The 22,641-nt window shown below is 39.2% G+C and overlaps 1 protein-coding gene across 2 annotated transcripts in view; it reads left to right on the top strand.

The window, feature by feature from the left end:
* Nucleotides 1-22,641, top strand: part of PIEZO2 (piezo type mechanosensitive ion channel component 2) — a 286,128-nt gene that overhangs the window by 248,674 nt on the left and 14,813 nt on the right. Inside the window, exons 36-47 of one of the 2 annotated variants that reach the window (XM_066328884.1) lie at nt 474-582; nt 2,267-2,335; nt 5,560-5,726; nt 7,377-7,552; nt 13,483-13,650; nt 16,024-16,413; nt 18,047-18,305; nt 18,759-18,941; nt 19,371-19,623; nt 20,370-20,502; nt 20,940-21,087; nt 21,201-21,415. In XM_066328884.1, coding sequence (XP_066184981.1) covers nt 474-582; nt 2,267-2,335; nt 5,560-5,726; nt 7,377-7,552; nt 13,483-13,650; nt 16,024-16,413; nt 18,047-18,305; nt 18,759-18,941; nt 19,371-19,623; nt 20,370-20,502; nt 20,940-21,087; nt 21,201-21,415 — 2,270 coding nt within the window. The remainder of the gene's footprint in view (nt 1-473; nt 583-2,266; nt 2,336-5,559; nt 5,727-7,376; nt 7,553-13,482; nt 13,651-16,023; nt 16,414-18,046; nt 18,306-18,758; nt 18,942-19,370; nt 19,624-20,369; nt 20,503-20,939; nt 21,088-21,200; nt 21,416-22,641) is intronic. The other variant, XM_066328893.1, reaches the window with a different exon arrangement.

Raw genomic sequence — 22,641 nt, forward strand, 5'->3', positions numbered from 1 at the left:
AAAAATATCTAAGCTGTGAAAAATACAGTTACCTGTACAGGGATATCTCTACATCTTTTGGGGTTTTTTTTAATTAATAGATTGCAGGATTTTATCTAAAAGTTTTATTTGCTCTGCATCTTGCCTGTAAAATGATAAAGTAGAAATATGGAATTGAAAGATTCAGACAAGGCAGCCCATATGCACAAAAAGGTATTAATTCCCAAAGTTCAGAGCATGAATTTTTGTGGGTTCTAATGAAATTTGGTCACCCACAAGTATTTCCACATTTGTTTTTACACTTACAAAAATAGTACACGAAAACTCAGCAGACCTGCAGGGGAAGTGTTTGATTTGGGATTGAAAATATTTCCTTGCCCCCACAGGCCTGAATGCATTTACTCAAACTGTATAGTCCTGCTTCTGGCTTATTCTATGGCTTCCTTTTAGAACATGAGGAACCTTGATATAAATGAGGTTTTTTTTCCTTCCAGTTTGTTTATCAAGCCTGGATAACTGACCCTAAAACAGCTCTACGACAGAGGCGCAAAGAGAAGAAAAGTTTCGGGAAAGAGAAGCGAAGGCGGAAAGGATCTGGGGATGGTAGGTAACCTTTTCCATTTAAAAAACCATGATATTAACTATTGCCTGTTCTTCCTGATCATGAAAGGCAGATGAGGTTTAGAGGGCAAGTGCTCTCAGTGCTGGCCAGGAACCGAAAAAATGAGTTAACTTTGGCTGGCTTTAACTTTGGTCTTTTCCTGCACCAGCCCATGGCAAGGCCAGCCATAGCCATGTCCTTCTGTCCTGCATAGCACACTGTGAGGGAGGTAAAGGGGAAATTGCAAGAAATGGAGTTGCAAGGGAGTTGCAAGAAATGCCCAGAACTTCTGGTAAGTAGGAAGATTCAACACATTGCAGAAAACATCAGCTATGTGAAAACATTTGTGGGAGTGCTTGCAATAGTAAATTGTAAAGACGTCACTTTATAAAGCAAATAACCTGCATTAACAGCATTTCTCCAGGATATAGGAGTGTAAGTTCCAGGTTTTTGGCCAGAATCAGGCACAGAGAGGACATTACCCTTTCACTCCCTTATCTGCTAAAAAGGTTTATCTTTCTGCCCAGGCATTTCTAGAGTTTATCAAAGTCACTTTTTTCCGATGGTAAAATCATGTACTCCCAGGGAAAGGTGTTGAAGAACTGTTTCATGAGGGAGTTCCCAAACAGCTGTAGTTCAAGTGGAGCTGAAAAAAAAAATCAATTAAATATCCACATATTATTTATTTTGGCCACATTTCCTATACCGTTCCCTAAGGAAGACTGAGCTGAACCATGAAGAAGAATATAAAGAAAGGTTTTTTACTTTCCATGTTGCAGTCACCAAGTACCCCAAATATCCACAACCCCCTAAATTCAGTAGACAGCAAAAGGAAAATGTGCAAATATTGATTATGCTTTACTGGCAGTATAAAATCATTTATACCTCTGAAAAAAACACCATTTAATAGGTGGTTTATATGTCTTGAACTTTTCCTCCATTTTTTGGCTAGAAAATAGAAATTCAAAGGTTTTTCTGGTCTGTATAGATGGGGAACAGAGGGCCCCATATGGGCTTAATCAGCTAGACATTTCCTCTGTTTGGCATATTTACCTGCCCAAAAGAGGATGCTGTATAATTTGGCTTCTGTCATTGAAACTATACCTGCAGTTATTGAGCATTAGAAAGAAGGAGGATTACTTTTTTGCTCTTCATTTCTGCCTGTGAATCTACAACACTCTTTGCTACAGGCCTAAATAAATGCATGTGGTGGTGTCAAAACCACTCTGCTGCTTCATGCCAGCCCTGAGGGTCCCACTCAACTCCTCCTCTGGTTTGGTGGGCTAGAGACAGGAGAAGATCAAAGCACTGCTCAGGTTGCCCTTTGCAGGAGATGAAGAAATGAGCACACTGTGAGTTAGCAGAAGGTGAGACTGCTTAGCCTGGCTAAGGAGTGACTGAGAAAGTACCTGGGCTTACACCAACAGATGATCTCACTCAGCAGCCTATCTAGTAAGAAAACATCACTACAAGTTACAAGAGTGGAATGGTCATCCATGAACACCTTTACTGACAGGGTTGTCCCTTCACTTGAGTGCTTTGGAAACGGAAATGTGCTTTCTGTTATGGTGGTAGGTGAGGAACCAGTTGCTAATGCTTAGTAACTGTAGCATTTTCTAGCTTGAATGGCATTTACACCAGCACTTCTGAAGGTATAACACTCACTGGTCTGCTTGTTGTTTGCAGGAGGTGGCAATGATGCCGACTGTGAGGACAGTGAAGAGGAACCTGTCAAGAAGAAATCTGATGGACCAGGTAGGAAGGCAGAGGGTTTCTCTGCTGTTAAGATGCAGCTGTGACCAGCAGCCTGTCACAGAGACAGGATTGCAGTGATACACTCTGACTGATGCAGTAAGAGCTTTCTAGATATTATCAGATTTTCTATTGCAAGATTTACAAGGCTTGAGCATAGGAACTTCTACTTCTGAACTATCATCTACTCCGCTCACTCCCTAAATACTTCAGTAAATACACCTGCCAGCTCAGACTTGATCATTGATTTTACTGGATCATATGGTTTTACTTCTAGAACAACTTAAGCTAGGATTCCAGACCTGATTGCACACAGTCCTATGTTAAAATCTCCATTGATTTTGAGAATGTTTTAGCAAGATTAGTATAAGGCTTTTCTTGGTATTTATCCATTCGACAAGGCACAGTAATCACCTCTAAAAAAACTATATGTTCCTGATCTTACACATTCTCATTCAAAATCAGACTTAGGGCAATTCTGTACAACAGAAGAAAAGCCAACAGTTTTCAGGATCTTGGCCACATTCAAAGGTTTCCTACAAAGAAATGTAGTATGTCATAAATCCAAGCTTGGCTCCTTGTTTCTAACTGAAGTAAAAGAAGAAAACAGACTATCTAAAGTAAACCTTCATGATGGCTTACCTTGAGTGAGCCTTTATCATCAAGAGCTATTTTTTTTCTCTATATAAAATTATTTCCCACAGTTTCAGTTAGAATTTGTGTCCCTGAGTGACTTACAGGGTTGAAGAGGCTAAAAGGATGTGGGAGATATCATTTCTATCTCACGAGAGCAGTGGTGTCAAATAAATAAGCTGCATTGCTATGAGAATGGTATGGGAGGGGGTGTTGGTGGGTTTTTTAATATTTTAAAGGGTTATTTGCTGACAATGCAGTTATCTGTCTTAAAACACTGAAGTGAATCACACAAATGCATCTCTAGGGATGTACTGTTGGTGCCACACAGGAGTTAGGGGAAAAATTTATATTGGCTATAATAAATTTAAAGTGTTTTAAATTTTTGTTGAAATACTTTGGCTGTTCCTAGGTAAAATTTGTTTAAGAAGATGCCTCAAAAATTAGCCAGTAATTAGTAATAAATCATTGGTATCATTAATAACCTTAGATTTAATCCTACCTCACACTCTCAGTCAGAGAGAAGATTTCTCTGCACAAAATAAGTATTTGTTTCCCTTTCTGAAGAGGTTTAGATGAAATTGATCCCCAAAAGATTATTTTAAAAATTTTTCAAAGAACAGCAAAGGTGCCAGAACAGCTACAGTGTCATTAAAAATGTATGCTAAGACACCTTCATCCCAGGGAGAAAATGACCTTTCAGATTAGACTGGAAGTACTTGGCACCATGGTGAGACTATACCAGGACAGTGGTGGTCAGTAATAAAAATAATTTTAATCTGAGAGCAGTAACTTCTCCTGAAGTCAATAGCAAAAGTTACATATTGGAAAGGAAGAGTGCGGGTTAAAAAAGAATATATGCTGTATATTTCTGTGTATGTGTGCTGTTCTCTTTTCACCTACTCATAATATTGTCTGAAATTCAAAGGTAATGGATGGTCCTTGAAGTAGAAACAGCTTTATATTTAGTTTTAAATGGCAATTTTTCCTCAATTTCAAGATCTGCACACTGAATGAATAAAATAGAAGTGGATAGCTCATAAAAATAACTCCAATTTAAATGACACAGAAAAGGACAGAAAAAAAGGGCAAAATATTATTGAAATAATTACATGGCCAAGTGAAGGGTGCTAAATGCTCTTAAGCTCAGTGCTAGCAGACCAGTTCCATGGCATTGCTCAGGTAAATGGGGCAGACTGCTACTTCAGCACCCACTTTCCAGGAAAGTACCACTAATGATTTTTTCCCATAGTTTCTCTACACATAAATGTGTGTGCAACAACTCTGTCAGTACAGGGAAATCTTTTACTTCATTATAGCTTCCCTTTTGCAGTCTTTGTGAGGAGCTGTGCACTCATTCTGCAGAGTTTTGCATGCCATCTTGTGGTACAGCTAAGAAGTGAGGTTGTTGAGAGCATCATGTGTGGCAGATTATTGACAGTTTTCTACTATTTCTTAGGCTGCTTAATGAAAATTTCATCTTTACACCCAGTGCTCTGGGCTTTGGAACCTAGCAGGGACATCTGGCTCTGGAACTGGCTATTGGAAATGGGTTTTTTTAGTATTTCATAGATTCATGGAATCATAGTTGTGTTGGAAGGGATCTTAAAGGTCATCTTGTTCCAACCCTCCTGCCGTGGGCAGGGACACCTTCTGCTAGACCAGATTGTTCAGAGCCCCATCCAGCCTGGCCTTGAACACTTGCAATACTATTTGAGAACTCTAGTGTGGTATATGTGTTTGTGAGTGGATAAAAAAGAAGTTGAAAGTGATGCTTTTTGGGTGATAAATACCATTATTAATGCCAAATGAACTACTGAAATGACAAATTAACTTGAGACAGATGTGTTGAGCAAAATTAAACTACTGTTGTTGGTATACACCCATAAGCCTTATTCATGGGAAAATGTACTGTTTTGCCAAAGTGTTGCAAGAACAAAGTTTTATAAATTATTATTTTTCCTAGTTGTGCTTGTTGATCTGAGATCATTGATGGCACAGGGCAGCCTACTTTGATAAACAGAGGCTTTGAAAACAGTAAATAGAGAAGTGTGATTCAAAGTGATGTGAGGTCAGATTCAAAGGCTGTTTAGGCAGTTTAGACTTTAAAATTCAGCTTAGCAAGATTCAAGCACAAAAGGCAAAGTTTGTGCAGAGAGAAACATTCACAAGTAATTAGACAGTACAGAGTTTCAGCTCAATGCACTGATTGAGCTCTTGTTGAGATCACAGGACCTGGGGATGTTTAATTCTCTCAGGAGATTCCCAAATCCTTGGGTTTCATTTCACAGACCTGTACATACAGTGTCCCTCTAAAATCAGGAACTGTTTATTTGACTAACAGTTGCAGGACCAGGGACTTACAGGCTGGAAAAGGGATTCCAGATGATAAGCCTAGGCATACAGTCAGGAAAATGGTCCAGGACAGCCAAAAGGCCTCCAGCCATCTTCAAAGATTCCTTAGTACGACAGGGTTTTGCAGCCTGGATTATTATTATTAGACAATAAAAGAAAAATGAATCTAACTCCAGCTGAAAGTAAAATAAAAGATATTTGTGTTCATTAACTCTCTGTTGCTTTTTGCTCTCCCTTAGATAACATCATCAAGAGGATATTTAATATCTTGAAGTTTACTTGGGTCCTTTTTTTGGCAACGCTGGACAGTTTCACAGCTTGGCTTAACTCCATCTCCAGAGAGCACATCGATATCTCCACTGTGCTCAGGATCGAGCGCTGTATGCTCACCAGGGAGATTAAGAAGGTAATGCCTTCAGTCTTTTCTGTCTGCTAATGCCATTTCCATGGTGAAAAATGAAGAACTGTCTTTTCAGATCACAGCAGTGAGGGGGAAAATTATGAAAATCTCATATACATGTGCATTTTAAAAATATGTCTGGACTTTCTTACTGCTTGCTGGTTTATTAATCCTTAAATAATAAATTATTTGATTTATTACCTGGATACAAAACAAGTCAGAGAAAAAATAATTCTTTGAGAGTTTGATGTAAGGTTTTGGCTGAAACACTTCTGTAGTATAGTGTGGTTCTGAAGGGACACAATAGATTCAAGAAGGTAGGAAAAGGCTGACATTTTAAACAGCTCAAAAACTATCTCAGTCTGCATATTTCACTCTTCTTGTAGATCAACTTGCACTGGACATGACTGACAACATAGAGGCATGCATTTCTTCAGTGAGAATGGAGCTATAAGGTCCTTCACAAGCTAGCTGTATATGAGCTAAACCCATTATTAGCAGAGATTAATGTTGTTAGTGTAACTAGAAATGTATTTAGATCTTCCAAATACAAGTAGATGGTACTCTTGCCCTTTAGCCAGCCTGCAGTGGAGCTAGAATGTAACTTGTGCCATCATTTCAGAGTCAGGATGTCATAAAGGCACCAACACTTACCACTGAAGAAGCAACACGAACATATCTAATTACACAAGCTTGTACAAACGTACCTAATTTAAAAACCTGAGTGTCAAATTTTGTTCTTAAGAGTTCTTTCTTTTTCTTTTATTTTTTTTTCTTTTCTTTTACTTTTCCACAAAAATTAAAATTAGTAAAGGAAACACAGGCAATAGTAATACTACTTTTCTTGTCTTAGCTAGAAAAAGTCCTTGCATGAGGCTTCATTATAAGTTAGAAAAATTACTGTTCAAGAATAGCAATCTCCCCTCTCAGTGAATCACCTGAAGTCAATGCAACCACTTAGTGAAATGAGTTGGATGTGTTTCTGCCTAAGAACTGAAATTTCTGTTTGATTCTTTTGATACACCTTTAAAATTCTGATTACAATATCATAGACAGAAAGAGGCAATTCTCTGCCCAGATCTGTTCTAGCAGTTAATAAAAATATCTTTTCATGAACTTGCTTGACTGTGAAGTCACAGGGAAAGAGTAAAGGTGTATTTTTTCATGGGTTTCCATCTATGTCCATAATTCATGAATAATTTTTATTTCAGGACATTAATTAAAATAGATCAGTTTGTACATGAACTGTTTCTTGGGCTTTTTTCCGTTTAAAAATTCTGCTACTGGCCATTTATAATTGTTCTTACATTCAGTAAAGTATCTAAAAGAGGTCCATCAAAAGTTACTGGAGTGCAGATGGAGTCATAGGTGCAGTCCACTCCTCATTCCCATGCTGAAGGATCTGCAGTCCATCCAGCAGAGTTGTGGTGGCTAAATGTGGCCTGAAACCACATGGGCTGCTCCAGTTTTGCTTGAAAATCAAACACTTTGAGCCATGGTAGGTTTAAGTCAAAATCTGACTTACACTGTGAAAAGGTGGGAGTTAGCTATTTACTAGGAAGGTGTTTGCACAGTCCTTAATCTGTTACTTGTCAAATAAATAAAAAAACCTGCTTCCCCCTGGCCATGTATGTCTACCTCTGCTCTCTTCCACAGGGAAATGTTCCGACACGGGAGAGCATCCATTTGTATTACCAGAACCATATGATGAAACTCTCTGAGGAGTCAGGACTAGACTCAATTGATAAAAATCCCAGTCAAGCTTCTGGTTTGCAAGCATCTGAAAGAATGGATAGTTTAGATTCAGCAGCATCTCATGACAGCATCTCCAGGTATTGATTTAATTTTATTCTGTGAAAGACAGAGGGGGATCATGGAGTAGGTGTAATATTAGATATTGTCTAAGTACTGATGAACTTTCTAATCAATGCTGAATTCTTTTTGATTTGACCGTGCCATCTTAATAGTGAAAATTACTGTATGTTACTATTCCTTTATAGTGATGGACTCACTTGTTGGCTTAACTTCTTTTCCACTGCATGACTACCCCATTGCTTTTAGTTTCCCCAAGAATTAGGAGTCATTGGCATTGACATTCTCTTCCTTGTGAAAAGAAATGGAATGTAAGAGGTGCCGCGGATGCTTCTGTGGTAATGGCTTAGGATTTCAGGCATGTAATTTGGGGTGGGATCATTCATGGTGAATATTTTGTCCTTTTGAAATAAATCGTCTGTTGTACACAAATCAGAAAAGGTTTTGCATTGAAAGAGATTCTGCATTTGAAAGAACAAAATCCCCTCTCATACCCACAGGGCAAAACCCATCTGAAGAGCCTGGTTTCCCAACTGCCGTGATTACAGTCCAGCAGAGCTACATGTTTGTTAATCAAATACCCCAACTAGTTCAGGAAAACCACCTTCCTCATTCTTTTTGGAAAACGGATGCCATCAAGTCCCTTGCCAAAACTGCTGCCTGCTCCTGCTGCTTCATGCACACAGAGGCACACACATTCACTTCCTTCTCTTACAGAGGCAGTCTGTTCCCACCATGTCCCTGGAGTCCTTGACTTTTAAGATACTGCAGAATTTGTGTAACATGAGGGGGAGAAGGGAGGATTTAGGAAATCCAGCTGTTTCATAATCCCTGGCCTTCTGCTGTGTCCTGTTCTTCTGTGAACTGTGGCAGTATCAGATTGTGTTTCATACTCCCAGGAAACTCAGAAACTTCCATGTACAGTAAATTATGCATAGCTTTTACTAATGACATATGGGTAGAAGTCAGCAGACTGAAAATAATGAGGAGTTGTCTTCCTTTCTGATAGTATTGAAAAGCAAGAATAAGAGAGTGCCTGTGAGTATTATGCTTCAACAAAATGCCCACAAATTGCTCTTCAGTGAGCACTGGCCTTTGAGAGGTTCACTCCAGTAAAAACACCAAATCTGAGCAAATCTTTCTCAGTGGCTTGTTGCCCAGCTGAGCAACACCTTTGTGTTTTGTCTCAAAGTTTTACAGGAGTCAGATGATGTGAGAAAAATGTAAAGTCAAATTCTCCTGCCAGCTGACTTGGACCCATTTTGATACCTGCAGGGCAGATTTTAACTCCACAAAGTTCAGTCTCACCTAAAGAATGAATAGTAATATCAGTCCTGCTTTCATTGAATAGTTTTTTGTCACCCTGTTTACTACAGATAGAAGTTATAATTACTATACAGTCATTAGCAGGAGCTATAACCTTAAAAAAATAAGCCAATTCCAAAATTAATTATGAAAAAGAAAAAACAAGTCTTGTAATTTTTATGTATAGATTCTGCCTCTTCATTGAGATGGTATCCAATGTTGAGGTCAACTTGTGTTTTGTTGGGGCTTTTTTTGCAGAATAACCACCCATTTTTCACCCTGCTTTAAGCACACTTGCACATTTAAAATCTCTTTTCAAACTCAGAGAATTCTGTGGTAACGCTTTGCAACAGAAAAAGTTAAATCTTTCATATGGGTTTCTCTGATCTCCATTTCCTTTGAAGATATCACAGCATTTATAAACAAAAGTCTAGTAAAGGAAGAGTTATGACTGATTCCTCTTATCTCAAATTTTCTTTCTGGTAATGAACAATCAAATATTCTTGCACTGAGTATTACAAATTGTGGGCATCTGCTACAATAATAGAGGAAACAATAATAAGTCTGTTGATTGAATGATAATGCCATCTGTCTATGGGAGCACTCTTGCATATCTCTTCAAGGGATTACAGAAATGCATATGTAGTTTTTTAGAAAAGTGAAATGTTTCAAACTTCTTATGAGGTTTTTTATTGATTTTGTTTTTAATTGCCCAAACAAGGGCAGGTGACAGTTTGTATTTTAAAGTAATGATTTCCTGTAAATGCAGAAGTTACTAAAATCTAAAGCATCCCTATGATGTTGGATCTTAGGTTGCAATGGAAAATTTTTGGGGAGGGGGCAGAGGGTTTCTATTCTGGTTAACCTTTGGTTGCACTACTAAAATTCTGTAGTAACAAAATTCTGTAATGGACATTTTTCCTGAGTAAGGTGACCATGCACAAAGGAACGCTGAAGCACAGGAGCTATTCCATTATAATAAGATGATTAATAAGCTATTCCATTATTATATCCTCAGTGCTCAGGATAGGAATTACTGTAGGTAAACACTGGATAGCCAAAGAGAAAAACCCTCCTGGTCAGCTGCAGGAGCTGTAAATTTCTTGTGAAGTTCAGAGCTGACCCTCATAAGTCCAATCAAAGGACATTGTTCTTAGCCTGGATAAAGCTCTGAAAGGACTTGTGTAGAGTGTCCTTTGTAATGTTTTTTTTTTAGTAGGGCTGTCATTTATTCTCAGTCATTTCTCTACACATAGAAACTATGAGGTATTCATAAGGTATTTGTTTGGTTTCTCTTTATGTATAAATACTCCCATGTATCCTAAAAAAATCATATGGGCCAGGGGAAGGGATTGATGCTGTTCCTTTACCAAGGTCTTTGAGGAGCACAACCAGGATGGACTGGGACATAGCATGGCAGAGTATTTGCTGCAGTTTATTTCCATTTGACTGATGACCTGTTTATTAGATTAAAAACCTCTGAATTTCAGTAAGATGATTGGAAACTTATTAAAACTAGCTGGCTGCCTTTCTGGGGCTTTGCCTACAATTATGTAATAGCAGCTACACACAGGTCCTAAGTCAGATTTCAGGTTACCTAAGGTTCTGTATCCAGTTCAATTTGTATTCATTTTTGCCCATCACAAATAGCATTTTCAGTTTCTCACTCTACCTTTGTGTAGACTTTTATAGGAGCTAAAGGAGGGAAGCCCTGTCAGAGTGTTTAAGAGCACCACCTTTTATCTGTGCTTCCCTCACTAGAAGAGAGAATAGAGCTTGAGGCAGGGAGTACTGGAGGGGTAATTTTGCTTAGGGAGGTGGAAGAAAGGATGAAAGGAGAACTCTTGTTTGGGCTGGATCAAAGTCCAGTTTAGGCTGGTGACTATTAGGGATTGATTGGGATTTTTTCTTGGAGGCCTGGGGAATGTAGTAACACAGATAATAAACAGATAATGCCAGTCAGTAATTAGCCCATGGACGGAAAAAAAAAACCCAGTAAAAACACATAATTCACCCACTAAGCTGAAAAACTCTGTGAAAGGTAAATTTGCTTAGCAAAAAGGAAGTCATAAACTTTAAAATTTCCTACTAACTGAGGATAAAAACAGCTCTACAATATACGTGTGCCTGTTTAAAATGGATACCCGATCAACTTCATATAAATTGTTTGAACTTGGGGCCTTTAATGAGCATTCAATTTAAAATATATAGTCATTGAATGATTTTAAGACACTAACGCTTTCAAGGTCGCCAACACCAATTCAAAAAATCACTTAGGAAGATATGCTTGGATCAAATTTCTGTGATAGGCAATGACTTGAGTCAACATCAACTTTGCTCAGTGTGAATCTCTCACTGGTGTTCTCATTTCCTCCACATTTGGAAGCATGGTCCTAGAGCACATAAATACACAGACTGTGCTATAGGTGACAACTCACACACATCTCCTGATATTCAAGGATACAGTGCAGCTGCTCTGTCAGTAATTATTCTGATGATTCATTCTTCATTTAAAACAGCTTTATGTTGCAGGCACCCAGACAAATGTTTTTTATCTATTGGGGTTAATAGATGCTTTTCCTTTGATTTTTCTGGAAGCGAGATCAGAGCTGGCATGTTTGGGAGGGCAGCTGGCATATGTTTCTTCCATTGAAAATACAGGAATGGGCATGTGAACATACACAGCTGCTGTTCTTAAGTCTCTTGGACAGTTTCCTTTGAACTATGTCTGCATTTAAAATCCCTCAACACCTTATTATTAGGTGTTGCCCTTCAAAAGAATAAACTCGGCCCTTGACATCAAAAATGATGCATACATAAAACATCGTAGCACATAGACAGAAAGGTCGTCTGCAAAACTGTATTGTCTACTTGCTGCCATCTTCCCATATTTTAGCCCCAAAACCTCACTGATAGGACAACAAACTGGCTATATCCCATGTTTGTATGTGCAGAGGGAAACCTCCTCCCTCAAGAGCCTCTCGGGTTAGTAACACCAAGCTTCATCACACCTCCAGGGCAGAGCTCCTGGGCTCCTATCATAAGCTATACACCATGCAGACAGCCCTCCAGGTTTTGTCTGGAGGGCCTTGTGTGCCTTTGTGCACACACAGAAATAATGAAGTGCCTTGTAAGGGGTTTTGGCCAAGTGAACTGGTGGGACAGAAATGCCCCTGCCATTGAGACAGTTCTTAAGGAAAATGTTTCACAATACTTCTGGTATTTTGGCGATTCTTCTGTTCAAAGGCCAAGGTATGCTTTTAGCCTCAGTCAAAAAAGCCATTCTGACAAAAAAGATCAGTGAGGGTAGCCCTAAGAATAACTGCTTCTTCTCTCCACATATTTTGCTCTTTCCTCCCCATTTTCCGAAAAGCAATAGTTGCAGACTGTAACTACGTGCCAACAGATTTTTTCCTCACTTCAAGCTATCAAGACCAAAGGAACATGGGAAACATCATTCCCCTTCCTTTCTGACCTCTTATCCAGTTCTCTGTGTCCCTGGACAAACATCATGCTTGCTAAGGAAGCAAATCCCCTGCTGCCACTGCTCAGGTGTAATACAAATGGAGTCAAAAGAAGAAAAGTAGAGTGTAATTCCTGAATTTTAGGATCTTTTCCTCTTTCATTCTTTCTGAGAATCTCAGGCGGGTCATTGCATGTGTTAAAACACCAGGCCACTCGACTCATTTTATTGACATCTGTATTTGTCAAAGATCTTTACAGGAGAAATAATCTTTTTACCTACCATATGTCATTAATGTATTTGCTTCTTCCCTGTTGTTCTGTTAAATGCTTGTATTTAATTATGTACTTTCTTCCTCATAACTCATCCAGTTCTTTTTTCCAGTTACACATGAATGCTTAATGTATTGTGTATATCTCTGGTGTCCTGTTGTATTTGATAAGTGAAAGGAGATAAGGGTTTATTATATCTGTTCTTTATTTCAAGATGTGCATGTTACCAATTTTGAAATACTTTCAAGCTGTGATTGAAATAAATGAAATCTTCTGGAAAGAATCATCAGGGCTTCCTAGCAAATACCAAAATAAAAGCCATCCCATGCAGAGCAGGTTATATTTGGCATGCATTTACTGGCTAAGTAACATATCCGATTTGGCTCTTTGGTTTGGAAAGAAGATTAGCCAATGTCTGACAGCTATTTTTCTATTTGTGGAGTGTAAGTTTACTCAGTTTTAAGGGCTCTTTTAGGAAATTGGCTTGTACCTGTGCAAAAAGGTTCAGCCTAGTATATCAGTAATGAAACAGAATTTATACAGAGGAGGTCCCTTCCCAAAACATCCTTGTTGAATCTGGAAATTTCAGGGGTAAGCAAACAAAATAAAACCTGCTCACATATATGCTTTCCCCTGGAAAGCATGTAGAGAACCGTGTTGGTTCCGCATCTGCTTGAATAGTGGATAGATGGCCTTCTATAGCCTCTATATGAAATTAACCATGACTAACCTGTTCATAGAAATATGTTTCTGTGGTAACTCTTAAACAAATCCTTATCTTCTCTCTGAAGCTTTTTTTCCTCTGTGTCAGTGTTTAGCTGCATGGCGAGCATATTTGTTTACTGAACCATGTGTATGGTACTACCATTTGTATTTAACACTGTCTCTATAACTGTTTGCGCTGCTGTAGCTGCTACACTGAAGCAACCATGCTGTTCTCAAGGCAGTCAACCCTTGATGATTTAGATGGACCAGACTCTGTTCCTAAAACAAGTGAGCGCGCTCGACCTAGGCTTCGTAAAATGCAGAGCATGGATATGTCCTCCTCATCAGCTGACAGTGGCAGTATAGTGTCAAGGTGCTTAACTCATGCATGCTTTGTTCACTCTTTGTTTATCCATACCATTATTCTGACTGCAGTGTACATGGATCTGTGTTTGCAGACACGTGGTGTGCAGAGTGGTTCGCATGGTTACAGGAAGCTTTACTCCCTCCTGTGTCGTGGCACGGTTCTGAGATTCAAAGTTAGGATCATAATCTAGGATTCATTTGCTGTTTCACTTCTTTTTCTGTTTTTTTTTTTGGTTTTGTTTTCATGCTCAGTTCATGTACTTGTTTTAAGTTCTTCCATAACATTAGGCTGGGTGTATAAAAACAGGCTGAAGTCAGTATTTATTCAGCTAAAAAATGTGTCTTATTTTCAGAGTTACTGAGTTGATGCTTGTTCTTAAATTGGAAACTAGCAGTAAAGTTTCTCAGCTAATCAGTTATCCTAAATATGGACTGAGATGTGTAATTTTAGAAACTAAGGCATCATTGTGCCGATTTTTCAATTTTTATTTTTCTCCAGATAAGAAAGATTTTTAAATATGTTTTGATTACTTTACCATTGATTTACAGTAAGGTGTTGGAATTAAGAAAGGGAAAATAGCTATGAAAAAAACAGCGAATAATATTAACATCCAGTGCAAGAGAAAACTATTCAGAACTGTTCATTGACCTTTTAGCAGGTAAACCCCAGGGATTTACATGACATTGGGAAGCAGTATTTCAATCATTTAATAAATATTGCAAATCTGAAATTTTATATCATTTTGAATCATTGTTTTTCCATTTTGAAAGTGTTTGATAATTTTTTTGAGTCAATCAGTTTTGAAATTGTGGGATTCTATGATTTTGTACATTTTAACCAGGATGAGTGCTATTGTAAATAATCCAAACACACATCATCAGAAGTGTTACATGGCCTAATTAAAGCTCTGCTGCAAATAACATGATCTGACGTAGCCACAATAAGTTTGGAAGCAGTGTAAAAGAAAAAAAAAGAAACTTAATTTTTAATTTTGGCAGAAGATGGCAGTGCCAGATGGCTTTGCCAATGCCAGTTTTCTCTAAAAGATTATAGTTTATGTGAAAATATGACCCCATTACTTTCACAGGAGCTATGTGAAATCTTGTTTTGTCTCTGTTGAGATACAGGGATATGCAGCCAGCAAAGACACTGAGTCGGTGCCTGTTGTCTAACCTATGGAGAAGGAGTGGAATGAGACTAAAAAGAGAAAGAGGGGTGTTCAAGGGTAGAGGAAAGAAATACTTGAGGAAGGAGGGCCACAAATGTAATCATAGGGCTGGAGCACCCCTCCTATGGAGACAGGCTGAGAAAGCTGTTCATTCTGAGAAAAAAGGGTTCCAGGGAAACCACAGAGCAAACTTCCAGTATTTAAAGCATGGCTACAAGAGAGCTGGAGAGGGGCTTTTTACAGGGTATAGAGTGTATAGGTATATAACAAGGGGAAATGGCTATACATCAAAAGAGGGCAAGTTTAGATTAGATATTAGGAAGAAATTCTTCCTTCAGGGCTAAGACACTAGAACAGGTTGCCCAGAGAAGTTGGGGATGTTACATCCCTGGAAGTGTTCGAGAATAAGGTTGAACGGGGTTGAACCTGGTCTAGTGGGAGATGCCCAAGGCAGGGGATCTGGAACTAGATGATCTTTAAGGTACTTTCTTGCCCAAACCATTCTATGAGTAGAGAAAAAAGCCAAGAGTAAGGAAGGTGAATTAAGGAAAGAACTGATCAGAGTGCATCAGAGAGTTGAGTCCGGAAATAGGTACATACAGAAGGAAAGCAGGCAGGTAAAATAAAAGGGAAGACTGTATTGAAGAACACAGGGCAATCTAAAGGTAAGCAAGATACCCTGTAACGGGAACAGTTTTTTAATTTGGTTTGTTTTTCTCCATGCTAGCAAGTTACATGTTCTTTTGTATGAATCAGAGTTGATATGTGTGTGTTCAGTTCGTGTCCAGTTGTATACAACACTCATACAATGGTTGTTAGAAGGACTGTGTTTAGAAGGAATCCCATGGCTGCCTATCCATCACCATGGAGCATGTCTTAAATAGATGTAATAGCAAGTGTTGACTCTGTTCTGAAATGTTTGAACTGCTTTCAGAAAGGCAGTGTAGTTTCTCTTATTGATAATATTAATTTGCCCCTTGCTGGTGTTAAAAGATGGTTAATCACTGTGAGTTCAGTGGGATGTCATTCAGGGAACAGAGATGGACCCAGATGTTCCATCTGTGTAAGAGGAGATCAGAATGTTATCTTTTCTACCAGATCATATGAACTGCCTGGGAATGCAATGTACCTGCATAAAGGTACAATTAACAAACTTTGCTTGATCATGAGTCTTGTAAACTCGGCTGACTCTCTTCATCCATATCCAACAGTGAACCCACGCAGGTCACCATGCTCTATTCCCGTCAGGGGACGACAGAAACCATTGAGGAGGTAGAAGGGGAGCATGAGGAAGAAGGAGCTCATTCTGCATCAAGGTTGGAGGAGGAGGAGGTGGAAGATTACAGCCTGGATTCAGAAGGGGCTGCATATACTCCTGATACCGATGTGCCATTGTACTCCACAGTGGACAGCAATGCAGAAGCTCCACCTTCCTATAGCAAAGCTGTCAGCTTTGAACACCTTCCCTTTGGCTCCCCAGATGACTCAGCTGGGAAGAGCCTCATGATGGTGAGCCCAGACGACAGTCGGACAGACAAACTCGACACGATTTTGCCCCCACTGACACACGAGCTAACAGCCAGTGAGCTGCTCCTGAACAAGTAAGAATCCTCAACCAGAAAAAATTGCTGATCACAATGTGTAAACTTTTGTTCCTACTTCGTTGTTTTGTTTTGCCTCAGAGCTAGCCTACAAATTCTTCTTTCAAAGACCTTGTGCTAAGTTTGGTTTAAGGGAAGAAGCTCATTTCCTGTGCAGTTGTTCTAATTAGAGATTTCTAAAGTGACTCAAATTCATCTTGGAAGGAATCTCTGCCTTCTCCCTAGATGCCATATTTAATTGTTCTGATAAGCATGAATTTCCATGCTGCAATTGTCTTGGGGTCAAGGGCTTTCCTAAATATTCTTTGTGGAGAGGTCTCTTCTCCAGGCAGCTGTGATTTCAAATGAGTTTCCTCCAGGGCAATCTGGGAAAATGTTTCACCTTTAATTATTCTGGATTACCTGAAGGGAAACTCTGACCTTTGGCAGCTTTTGTTTAAGCCAGTGGGAGCTGAGATTTATGGAGAACCACCACCTTTGCTAGTGCTTTCATAAGGGAGAGGATGTTCCTTTCTTTGCCCCTTAGACACTGCTCAGTAGCACAACCAGCATTGAGGTGGGGATGGTGCCACTGCACATATTCAGCTGCTCTCTGACCTGACTCAGCTGGGGAGGGATTCTTTCGTTTTAAGTTTTCTCACATTTTGAGTGTTTGCATTTTTGTAGTGGAGATTCCCACGTAGCCTCATGTAAACTGTGTATTGTTTACATGTTCCTCCTCTGGGAGGAGTCTTGTGATTGATGGTGATGTTCACCTACTAGGTCAAAGAGCTGGCAACCTGTGTAGCCAATCTTTTGCCTTTTGATAAAGTGTATATATGTGGAGTCAGAGAAATTAAAAAGAGAGCTTTCCTGCTTGACTTCCTGCTGTCTGCCTTGTTCTTTTGTGTCCCTAACAGTGACAGGCTTCCCCAAAGGCAGGGGCAAAACCTTAAACCACAGGACTCCCTTTCAGCCTGCCTGCACCTGGAGAGAGAAAGGGAGTAGAGATCTGACTTTGTCAGATGCAGTCTCTTGTCTTCTGGTTTTCCATAGTAATTTTTGCTTTTCAGTAAGATCTCTTCTCAGGCCACAAAACTTCATGAAACACTGAGAAGATTATGAATATGTATGAAAGTCGCTGCCATTTTTATTTATTTGAGTTATGTAAATAGAAGATTGGACAGTCTAATGCTCATGGGTATTTTTTATGTTCTAATATTATACCCCTGGATGATTCATAACATCAGTATCGTAGTGTGCCTCTGTTATTTCCAAATTCCTATCTGTGTTGATAAATCAGATGTGAATCCACCCCAGTACTGTGTGATTTGCATGAGATTTGTTGGTTGGGCAGCTGTAGGAAAGCTGTGTTTGTAGAAGTGCTTAGGCGAGGCTAATCTGGGTAGATTAAAAATCAGCAGAACAATGCTTCTAGTTATTCTGTCTGAAATTCTTGTTTTCTGAGTTTAGAATCAGGATATTTGATTATAATACCAAATCCAGCCCCTCCGGTTTTTTGGTGGTTTTTTTTGCTTCCATTGAACTGAGCAGCAGATTGTAATACTTTTCCAAAGGAAAAATAGTAGCAATTTGAAAAGCTGCTCTTCTGAAGTTCGTGTTCAGTTCATTTGTGATACTTTGCTCCTTGCAGGATGTTTCATGATGACGAGTTGGAGGAGTCAGAGAAGTTCTATGTTGGTCAGCCTCGAGTCTTGCTCCTTATTTATGCCCTGTACAACACGCTGGTGGCCCGGTCAGAAATGGTGTGCTATTTTGTGATCATCCTTAACCACATGATCTCTGCCTCCATGATTACCCTGGTGCTTCCCATCCTTATATTCCTGTGGGCCATGCTGTCTGTTCCTCGGCCAAGCAAACGCTTCTGGATGACAGCCATTGTCTACACTGAGGTATGCTGCTGGTTTTGATCTCTGGGATTTTGGCTGGGCCTTTGGTCCTTCATAGTAACACAAGTGTATTCTAAAGTCCTCAGCAAATTTTGTAGTATGGAAAGATCTTGGTTTTTGTCTCTTTCATTGCAATGAGCAAGATCCCTCCCAGCATGTAAAGCAATTCTCACAAGAACAGACCATTTGCAAACTGTTGTTTTGTAATGGTTAATCAAGAGACAGAATGCACTGCTCGTGGTATCTCAAGTACCACTGAGTAGCATCTGTTGGTGAATTTTGATTGACTTTATTACTGGAGAAATGTGAAGTGTTATTGCTCTGTAGTAATAAGTATGCTTGTTTATGTTCTCATAAAACTGACAAAGTAGTCGTATTTTATCCCTCTAACTGTCACAATGCTCTTATATCTGACATGCTTATAAAACACTCCAAGTGTGTTGTGTTTCCAAACAGGTGGCCATTGTCATCAAATACTTCTTCCAGTTTGGCTTCTTTCCTTGGAATAAACATGTGGATTACACAAAAGATAAACCTTACCATCCACCCAATATTATTGGCATTGAGAAGAAAGAGGGTTATGTGCACTATGATCTTGTTCAGCTTCTGGCTTTATTCTTCCACAGATCCATTTTAAAGGTAATCTGGGTTCAGGTAGTTTCGTATCTTATATTTAGTTTTTAATTTTAATTTTTAAATCATTCATGTGATATAAATAAGTCATTCTTCTTACCAGGTTATCAGGACGAATTTCTTCCATGAAAGGGTTGTTGGCCATTTGAAGTGGCTGCCCAGGGGAATGGTTGAGTCGCCATGCCTGGGAAGTGTTTAAAAGACATTTAGATGTAGTACTAAGGGACATGGTTTAGTGGTGGACTTGCCAGTGCTGGGTTAACAGTTGAACTGATGATCTTAAAGAATTGCTGCAACCTAAATGTTTCTGCACTATCCTGACACATTGAATTTGTCTTCTCCCTTGTGAGCACGTGACTGAGCTAAGCAATGCCTGTGATAAATATTGTGACAGAAATACAGGCTTGATATGTTCTCTTCTTGCTTTTCTACTAGTGCCATGGACTGTGGGATGAAGATGAGAAAGGCGACAGCTCCAGTAATAAGGACGATACTGATGATGATCTCTCTCTGACAGGAGGCAGGAGAGACTCTTCTGCCTCTCTGAAATCTGTCAATCTTGCCGCATCAGTGGAGTCCATCCATGTCCACTTCCCCGAGCAGCAGACTGCCATCAGGAGGAAGAGTTCTAGCAGCATATCCCAGCTTTCTCACAGGTCCAGCTTCTCCTCACACAGATCTAAGAGAGGTAAATGCCATGGCATTTCTGGGATTTGAAGGACAAATGTTCATTTCTCATAGGATCATTCTACTGAAACCTTGGACTGGTTGCTGAGGAGCTCCCAGGGGCTACTGAATGCTGCTGCTTCTCAGTGATGAAATAGGATATGAACCAATGTATCTTCATGTTTGAACACACTCCAAGCCTTCCTAAAGTTCAAATGGAGAGCCATACTTTGTGATTCATTGTGGTTTTTTAAATGACATTATCCAAAAGCTGGGAAAGGAATGCTCATTGTGGCCCAGATCCAGAAATTCTGGTCCAGCATAATCTCCAGCTAGAGGGAATGCAAAGCACATGTATTTTTCATATCTATACTTGTAGACACTTGAATTAGGAAATTATTTTTATTACTTACATTGAAACGGAGTACATGTCCCATCTTGTAAAAAGGCGGGGGTACTCTAGCCTAAATATATATAATACCAGTTGAGGTGACTGAGCCAGATCAGTCAAATACTTGCTTTTATCACTAGTCTGCTTTCTTTTTTTATAGCTATTAATCAAGTTTTCATCTGGCAGTGATTAAAACTTTACTGGTTGCTCTCAAGATTTTATCATACTGGGGGGGGAAAAAGCAGAATTCAATTCAAAGTCTTTTTCATATGTGGGAGTTACATGAGATGGAAATCTCAAGATTTATTATTTTCTAGCTTTAGCATTTAAACTTTTCTTTTCGATTGAACTTCTCTTTCCCTTGCCTGTTTTTCCAGGAAGTACCAGTACACGGAACAGCAGTCAGAAGGGAAGCAGTGTGTTAAGCATCAAGCAAAAATCTAGAAAAGAGCTTCTGATGGAAAAGTTTCGAGAACAAATGATCAAAGCCAAGGCTTTTACAATTAAAAAGTGAGCAATATGAGGATTTGTGTGGGTTGTGGGGGAGGCTCCAAACAGGAAAGCAGTAAGCCAGCATTTTAAAGGGAGCAGGCTACTACTGATATTAATTCAAGTGTTCATTGTATGCAGATGTCCCATCAGCTGAACATCCTACAAATCAGCAGTTATTCAAGTAGCCTCTGTTTGATAAAAAAGCTAAAATCATCCCATGTGACCTTGGTTGGCTATGTATATTTCTACTAAACGAATCCTAATACAGTGGTTTAGAAGCAGTCAGAACAAAGAAGTGGTGTATCTACAGTCCTGTGAAGGCTGTAAAAGCAGATACCTTTCAAAATATTAATTTTAGATACCTTTAAAAATATTAATCATACCACCTTCAGCCTTCACTTTCTTCAGTGCAAGTTATGTGTTATTAAATGACATTGTGGTCTGTGTTGTTTTAGGACTCTCCAGGTGTACGTGCCCATCAGACAGTTTTTCTACAATCTTATTCATCCAGACTACAGTGCAGTGACTGATGTGTATGTGCTGATGTTCCTCGCAGATACTGTGGACTTCATCATCATTGTATTTGGATTTTGGGCTTTTGGGGTACGTCACAGAGGCATCTATCTGTAAATCCTCAGCAGGATTTACATGTTGCAGATGCTAAATATCATGCAAGTGTCCATTTTCCTTGACCACCCTTATATTTTGCTTTTCAGAAACATTCTGCTGCAGCTGATATCACCTCTTCATTATCAGAGGACCAGGTTCCAGAGGCATTTTTGGTGATGGTGCTCATTCAGTTTGGTACCATGGTGGTAGATCGAGCACTGTACCTCAAAAAGACTGTCATGGGAAAAGTCATCTTCCAGGTCATCCTTGTTTTCGGAATACATTTCTGGATGTTCTTTATCTTGCCTGGAGTGACAGAAAGGTATAAGCCTTATAAACAAACAATATGGCTGGAATACTGATGTTCTACCAAGTTCACTGTATTTAAATTGGAGATGTTATAGCTAGGCTTTGGAATCATGATCAAGTTTATTCTTTGCCTCATTTCTAAGCAGAAAGTTGGAATGCATTTCCACAGCAGTAACTGTGGCCAATGTAAGTTTGAGGAAGAATTAGTTATATATGTACGCAAATATTCTCAGTTTAGGCCAAAATGCCAGCAGGTGAAAGAGAAATGGCCTGTAATTGAGTGATTAGAGCCTTCAGCTGAGACAATGTTGATCTCTGATCCAATTCCCTGCTCCCAAAACTGCTGCACACTCCTTTAGAAGAAAGAGCCAGTAGAAAATGTCTTCTTCAGAGTAACTTATAACTTAGCACTTTCCTGAAATGTGTGAACTGTGGATTTAAGTCTCCTTAAACTGAGGAATGTCTAATATATGTATCTGTTCTGAAGAGCAAATTTCTCCTCCTGTGCTCCTGCCACTTGGCTTTGGAGGTGATGTGGAGGTGGTCACCCACTGCACGAAATTTTGTGTCACATACCTGATCAGGCTCACTCCCAAATCTAACATTTCTCATTTCATGGCTCAGGGCACTGACCACTGCAGCCTGCAGTGCAGAGGTGTTAAGATTCTCTCCCTAGTGTTTGCCTAACTCCCCTCTCCCTACTTTAGGTTACCATGAAGTATTTTCCTCACTCCATTGACTGTCTGTGGAAATTGAGTGTATCACCTAGGTACCTTACACTACATTAACAGTCAAGTTATTTTACTGGGAAAAAAGAAATAGGTTTATAGTGTAAAGAAAGACTGAAAAGTCTCACTTTCTCTCAAAGAGAAAGTGCAGTAGCAACTGTGCCCAAATTTGAAAAAAATTTTTTTTTCAAATGTTTCTCTTATCTACTACACATTGAGAATTGCTATGACATAAAATAATTTTGACTTTGTGCTTTTGGGAAAACTATATCAAGTTGTTAATCTCAAATCTGCATCTGAAACATCCTGTATTCCTTCTATGTGAGATTAGAATTCCCTGCAAATTTCTTAATTAAAATACTTCTGTGGGATTTAATTGAAAATATTGGGTTATGGTTGGCTGGCTGTCCTTCATGGGGCATCTGCTACAGATCCACTGTGCTATTGAATAACAACCAGAATGACACATGTGAAGAGAAGGTTGATGGTTAGTTCAGTCCAGAGAAAAGAA

Source organism: Sylvia atricapilla, chromosome 1, assembly GCF_009819655.1.
Source record: "Sylvia atricapilla isolate bSylAtr1 chromosome 1, bSylAtr1.pri, whole genome shotgun sequence".
NCBI lineage: Eukaryota > Metazoa > Chordata > Aves > Passeriformes > Sylviidae > Sylvia > Sylvia atricapilla.